Genomic DNA, 7,500 nt, shown 5'->3' on the forward strand with positions numbered 1-7,500 from the left:
GTTTTCAGTGCTACTCTGATACCAGTGTAGGGAAACCTATTCCTTATTGAAATTCACTTGCCAAATTTGTTACTGATTCATGAATGGCTTTTGTAGGGAGCTCCTGCGAGGTTACAACATCGGTATGGACTGGATCACAGTGTCGATATGCGTGTGGAACTTTGGCGTGATGGGGATGGTGAGCATCCATTGGCACGGCCCCCTCCCTCTTCAGCAAGCCTACCTCATCTTCATTGCCTCTCTCATGTCGCTCATGTTCATCAAGTACCTGCCGGAGTACACTTTGTGGATGGTACTGGCTGTAATATCCCTGTGGGGTGAGTGAGAATTACATTTGGGTTGCTGAGTGAAATGTTTCCATGTAAGGATACCTTCCTCTGTATTCCACATAAGGATGCCTTCCTCCATATAAAGTTTAGTTATTAGTATGGGTCTTGCTCATCCATGATTAGGAGGTAAAACCATTTCAAGGTTTAAGAAAAAATGAATAAAGTGGGATTCATAATCAGCTGTTTGCAGCAATACTTGCTTTTTTACCAAGATGTTTTGAATTAGAAAAAAATCTGTGTGAGTAGATGAGATCTTTATTATGGAATGTAATTCTTCTGCTTATTTCTTTGGACACAATTTGTCCTCCTTTTCCATTTCAGTTGCATTATCTTCCTTATCTTTTATCCCACTAGATTTGGTTGCTGTTCTCTGTCCAAAAGGCCCCTTGAGGATTTTAGTTGAGACTGCACAGGAAAGGAATGAACCTATTTTCCCAGCTCTCATTTATTCCTGTAAGTATAGATTGATTATTGTGATAATAATTATTGTTGTTTTTGTTAATTTATTTGTAGTGCTACTGTTATCATCATCAGGCATCATTAACATCATCTGTCATCATTCATCATCCTCATGCATTATGCATCATTATCACCTTGCATCATCATCATCATACATATACTTTAGATACCACTTCAGCTTTTCAACTTACCAAATAAGTAGATGAGTATATATCTAAATGGAATTCCCAAACAGCCATAAAAGAACAACAAAAAATGTAATTACAACTGGTAGATATAAAAGAAGCAGTTTTTGTTATGCTTTATGATAGGTAAGTTTTACAATTCCTCTTTTTCAGCAAACTTCATGTACAGCACCTTGGGTATGGCAAACCCGGATGATGACTCGAGATCACAGGGGAGAGAGATAGCTCAGGAAGGTACAAGCAACAGTGGATCAGCTGCATCAGGGGCCGAGGGAACACAGAGACCCAGGGACAACCCCCAAAGGAGAAGAAATGCTGAAAACGGTCATGTGGTCACTGATGATGCTGGATTCACAGACGACTGGAGAGGACAATTAGATAAGAGAACGAGGCAGAGACGGGAGCAGGTACTGAAGCTTTGGCAACAGCTAAATGTATTTTGGTACAAAAATCCCTACACGTGTGCTAACTGAGTTGGCAAAATATTTTGTGGTGGCAGGTTTTTAAGCCATGGATTAACATTGACAAATGCATGGTTGTACATGAGTGTGTCTCTCTCTCACTCACACACACACACACACACACACACACACACACACACACACACACACACACACACACACACACACACACACACACACACACACACACACACACACACACACACACACATATACACACACACAAACGCACACACACAACGCATACACAAACGCACATACACACACATGCACACACACAAACGCACACACACACACACACACGCACACACACGCACACACACACACACACACACACACACACACACACACACACACACACACACACACACGCACACACACACACACACACAGACACACACACACACACACACACACACACACACACACACACACACACACACACACACACACACACACACACACACACACACACACACATATATATTTACTCATGCAAACAAACACAGCTTTGGTTAGGAAATGCGTTATGATTCCTTCTCTTTTTTTTTTCTTTTCTTTATTTTATCCTCCTCCTATGCCTCCTCACCCTCCACCTCCTCTCCTCCTCCTCTCCTCCTCCTCCTCCTCCTCCTTCTCCTCCCCTGCTCCTGCTACTCCTCCTCCTCCTCCTACTCCTCTTCCTCCTCATCCCCTCCCCCTCCTCCTCCTCCTCCTCTTCCTACTACTCTTCCTCCTCCTCCTCCTCCTCCTCCCCTTCCTCATCCTCATCCTACTCCTCTTCCTCCTCCTCTTCCTCCTTCTCCTCCTCCTCTCCCCCTCCTCTCCCCCTCTTCCTCCTCCTCCAGTTCCTCCTGCTCTTCCTCCTCTTCCTCTTTCTCCTCCTCCTCCTCCTCCTCTGTTTCCTCCTCCTCCTTCTCTTCCTCTCCCCCTCATCCTCCTCCTCCACCCCCTTCTTCCTCCTCCTCTTCCTCCTCCTCTTCCTTTTCCTCCTCCTCCTCCTCCTCTTCCTCCTCTTCCCCCCACATCCTCCTCCAGCCCCTTCTTCCTCCTCCTCCTCCTCTTCCTCCCCCCCCCTTCTTCCTCCTCCTCCTCCCCTTCTTCCTCCTACTCCTCCTCCTCTTCCTCCTCCTCCCCCTTCTTCCTCTTCCTCTCCCTATCTTCTCCTCCTCCTCCTTCCTCCTCTTCTTCTTCCTCCTCTTCTTCCTCCTCCTCTTCCTCTGCCTCCACCACCTCCTGCTCTACCTCCTCCTCCTTCTCCTGCTCCTCCTTCTCCTGCTCCTCCTTCTCCTGCTCCTCCTCCTCCTCCTCCTCCTTCTCGTCCTTCTCGTCCTCCTCTTCCTCCTCTTCCTCCTCCTCCTCTTCCTCTGCCTCCACCACCTCCTGCTCCTCCTCCTCCTCCTCCTCCTCCTCCTCCTCCTCCTCCTCCTCCTCCTCCTTGTTTTGATTTGTTAATGTAGATCAGCAGCCTGTCTCCCTGCATTTGCCTGAGAGTCTAAAGAAATGTTTGCGTTCCCTTTTGCCTTTTCTTCTCACCGGCGAATCCCTTTTCAGGGAAGGTTGATCCCAGCTGCGTGGTGTGGGCCTGTCATGGTGATTATTTTTAGCTTCTTCATTCACAGCATGTTTCTATCACGTTTCTGCTTCTCCTGGGACCAGATGATGATTACTTTCAGATTATTTTTTTTTTCGGTGTTGTATTGACGTGCACTGTCAACAATGGTTACATTTTACTTTTTTTTCGTATAGATATCTTCACAAGCACTTGAGTCACCAAGGAGTTGATGAATAAGTTTTCTTAATCTCGCATTTGATTTTTTTTTTATATAGCTATTTTCTTTTCTACTACTATTATCAGTGTTGTTAATGGTTTTATTATTATTATTATAACATGAATGATAAGGGTTGAAATAAAGGGGCAATATTTCTTGATAGAGCAAAAATATAGTGTAGACAGTAACTATAGGCCTACACATGCCTTTCCAGTATTGGCAGTTTAAACACTTATTTTAGATAACAGAACCTTCCCAATACCATGCTTGTTGTTGTCGTGGGAGGGCTTAGGAGACAGAGACTGAGGTCCAATGTAGGGGATCACCCTTTCCTTGGGCTCCAGTCCTCACCTCAACCAATTTTGCTTGGTCTTTTCTCCTCCCCTTTCCTCTTCCGTATCTTCTTCATCCCCTTCCTCTGTCCCATTCCTAAGGTGTGAGAGCTGTGCTGAAAGGATGAAAGGCTGACTTTGTGTCAGTCATTAACAGCCTCCAGGAGCTATGGGCACAGTATTCCCGTAGTTAATTGCCTAGCTCTTACCCAGTATGGGGACCCTGAGGGGTAGACCAATTCTTTTCCCCATTTTATTCAAGCTCACCATGGCCAATAATGAAGATTCTTTACCCTTGATAGGGGCATTAAGGCTTGCTTCTTCATCAACTAGCCTATATAAATTTGATTTTAATGGTTTTCCGACCCCTGCCACTCCTTTGACCACAGCTTCGACCACTGATACTAATACACCCTCCTCGACACTTACTGACAACTCTATGCATTCCAAAACACGCACCCAGGTTATTACTCAACCTCCGGAAAGCACCCATTCCTTTCTCCCAGCATTCTCCTCTCCATCTCCTATTGAACAGTCCTCTTCATTGTCTAACCCCTCTTCCCTTATTACTACTATTCATCCTTATTGCCCCCCACCCCCTACATATAAGCTTGAATGGGAAGTATCAGAATGTGAATATGCCGGCAGATTCAAATGAGGCCTCACTCTAAGTGAGCCCAGACGAAAAGCAGGACAACAAGGTTTTTCGTTCTCAACTTATTTCAAAACAGTCCTTCGCTCTGCTCCCATATCATGTTCACAGTGTGTCTCTGCATCTCCCCCGGTATCTCTTCCCTATATCCTAAACCATCCTATGTCTACTCAACCAATTTCCAGTCTAAATCCAGATACTCCAATCTATACCACTTCCCCGATACCTACCCCTCCTCCTCCTTTTATTTACACCAGGCAACCTAAATGTTCCACTCCACCCTCCTACAACATCCTCTCCTACACCTGCCTCTACTTCTGCTCCTCAGATATCTTTCTCCTCTTCTCCTCCTCATAAGAGAACCATTGATTGTCTTCTTTGAAGACATGCAAGACTTCCTAAAGATGACCCAAGGGAACACTCCGCTCCCTCATCCACCCCCAATCCGTCTAATCCTACTCCTTCAACATTTAAGGTATTTGCAGATATCCATCCTCCTCCTCAAGTTCCCTCCATCCCCTTCCCCTTACACCCTCCCAACATATCCCACCCTCTCTACCACTCCCCCTTGAATACTCATACGAATCCCCTCTAACACAACAGTATCCTTCTCCAGACCTCTCTCCTCCAGACATTCTTCCTGATACTTCACCACCTTGCCCAGTCCCCCTTTCTCATCCCCAGGATTCTTCTCTACTTCTCCTAAAGCCACCTCTGTTTTCCTTGAACAATTTCCTTCCCCAGTCACAGATACAATGAAATTCACTCAATCGCTTTACCCCCTTAACCTTTCCCATTTTACTAATCCATGCTCTATTGCCAGATTCTTCTCTACTTCTCCAACAGCCACCTCTGTTTTCCTTGAACAATGTCCTTCCCCAGTGACAGATACACTGTAATTCACTCAATCGCCTTACCCCCTTAACCGTCCCGTTTCTACTAATCTCTGTTCACTTACTCTCCTCTTTTCTCCTTTTCACTACCATACTATCCTATTACACTATGATTTTTGACATAAAACACATTTTATCCTAATCTTTAACTCCTCTTTACGCTTTCTGACACAATACTTTACCGTGGTCTTTACCATTTGACCTTTGAAGTCTAGCACATTTATTTGTTTCAAACATTAACATTAGATAACAGAAGAAAATTGCAGGGCATGTGAAAAAGCTGGTCTCCACATCCTCTTGTATGTCACTTGCCCAAACAGCAGAAAACATGCAACTTTATTCAGCAACTGTGAGAAATGGGAAAGACTAGTATCTTTCTGAATTTGTACACTGTTACTAACATTTGGCATCAACCTATGTACTTTAATGTTGAATATAACAGGAAAATCAAAGCACACATCTGCATTACGGCAAATGCAATTAACTTTTCATTTTGGGGTGTGTGTATCTTTTAGAAATATATACTTTTTTCAGCTTTTCTTGGGTATTTGTATGTTTTTGCAACCACACATTTATATACACACATGATTTGTAAGTTAGAAACACTCACACACGCAAATCAAAGAACAACTCATGTTAGATCTACCCTTTTTTTGAACAATTATTCATTTTTTATTTAGCAAATTGAACAATGTAGTTTGTGTCAGGCTTTTGATATTAAAAATCACCAAATTTACACTCCAAATTCTTTGTGCTTGAAGATAGTTTCTGAAGATGCCATTACCCATCAATGTGATTTACACCTCATATGCCTTTATACTTAATATTTATAAAAGAATTTTACGTAGAACCTTGAATTATATGATAATATTGGAGTTTTGTATTACTATATTTTAAAAAATATCAGAAAAGTGTGGGTGTATGAAGTCTCATTTCTTGCAGTATACAAGATTTATAAGATTAGTTGAATGAATACAGTTATTTAAATCTTCTCCCATGATTTGTATTGATTTCTAGGTCAACAACTTTGCTCAGCAAAACCCATCAAATGTTGATTACCCTCAAGCGCATCCACGTGACCTTACTGCTGAAGAAGATGATGAGAGTAAGTAGAGTGGAGGGTTGCAAATTATGTGTAAAGGCTTGAGTCTGGAAACTTGAAGATATTGATATTATGTGTAAGGATCGTGTTTTGTTTCGGAAGTGTATATTCTCAGTTCCTTTTAAATTTGTTTTAGGATTTTAACTAGGAAAAACAAGAGAAATCTTTTAAAAGTGGTTTGTAAAAAGCAATTCTAGTTATTATTTTAAATGTTTTCTCTACAAATAACACTCTGTATTATTGTTAGACATCAGTAAAGGATAGGCATTTACAAGAAATTATATTAGCTCACTTCTGAAAATTAATGATTATAAAGCCAAATGGCACTCAATACTCTTTCAAATTAAAGATATTACATATTTCATTCATTTATTTATTTTATTTTTTGGAAATTAGACAGCAAAAAAAAAAAAAATGATTATCTGAAGCATTAGCTAACTTTATCAATTTGATAAAATAACAGGCTAAATTGTATTTATAATTTATTTGTTGAAGGGGGTAGAGATAATATATCTATCATTCACTTATTTTATCTAGGATTTTAAAAAAATATGTTGATTTATTATTTTCTTTCCTTTCTTTTTTTTTTTTTTTTTTCTTAGGAGGTGTCAAGCTCGGGCTTGGAGACTTCATCTTTTACTCTGTGTTGGTGGGCAAGGCCTCGTCCTATGGTGACTGGAATACCACACTGGCTTGCTTCATTGCCATTTTGATTGTGAGTGTTTTAATCACTTTTAGTATCTATTTTCTCAGCAATTACTATTGATGATGGTATTTCTAGGGTGGTGATACTGATATAGATTTAAGAGATAATTGTATTGTCATAATACTCAAATAGTGCCCCTTTTTTTGCCAGTTTTAAAAAACATTGAAAGTTTTCCCTAAGTTTGCTGGAATGTATAGTTAGGGAATGCAGCATTAATCGCATGTTTTTATTTATCCTTTTTATTCTGATGACTCATTTTTTTTACTTGTTTCTTGCAGGGACTTTGTCTCACACTCATCATGTTAGCCATCTTCAAGAAAGCACTTCCGGCTCTCCCCATCTCAATTACCTTTGGATTGATCTTCTACTTCTCGACTTCCTTGTTAGTTGTTCCTTTCACAGAGAAATTAGCAAGTCAACAAGTATATATATAGTACAAGCCAAAGTAATTAAGTGCAAAGGAGATTACTTGTTCATTTATCTTTACTATTCTTGTAGATACAGAGGGCATCGGGGGAAAGTGTGAGTGACTGGGTAAGGAACATAATTTTGAAAGGCAGGGAAAAAAAAGGTTTCTGTACTTTAATTTACTTTCAGAGTGAGTGTGAT

The 7,500-nt window shown here is 41.2% G+C and overlaps 1 protein-coding gene across 1 annotated transcript in view; it reads left to right on the forward strand.

Moving 5' to 3' along the window:
- Nucleotides 1-7,500, forward strand: part of Psn (presenilin) — a 14,122-nt gene that overhangs the window by 5,215 nt on the left and 1,407 nt on the right. Inside the window, exons 6-11 of the mRNA XM_027380595.2 lie at nucleotides 97-317; nucleotides 684-782; nucleotides 1,127-1,380; nucleotides 6,101-6,188; nucleotides 6,788-6,900; nucleotides 7,170-7,500. The exon at nucleotides 7,170-7,500 is cut by the window's right edge and continues 1,407 nt beyond it. Of these exons, the coding sequence (XP_027236396.2) occupies nucleotides 97-317; nucleotides 684-782; nucleotides 1,127-1,380; nucleotides 6,101-6,188; nucleotides 6,788-6,900; nucleotides 7,170-7,325 (931 nt within the window). The 3' untranslated portion in view covers nucleotides 7,326-7,500. The remainder of the gene's footprint in view (nucleotides 1-96; nucleotides 318-683; nucleotides 783-1,126; nucleotides 1,381-6,100; nucleotides 6,189-6,787; nucleotides 6,901-7,169) is intronic.

The sequence above is a fragment of the Penaeus vannamei genome, chromosome 7 (genome assembly GCF_042767895.1).
Source record: "Penaeus vannamei isolate JL-2024 chromosome 7, ASM4276789v1, whole genome shotgun sequence".
Taxonomy (NCBI): domain Eukaryota; kingdom Metazoa; phylum Arthropoda; class Malacostraca; order Decapoda; family Penaeidae; genus Penaeus; species Penaeus vannamei.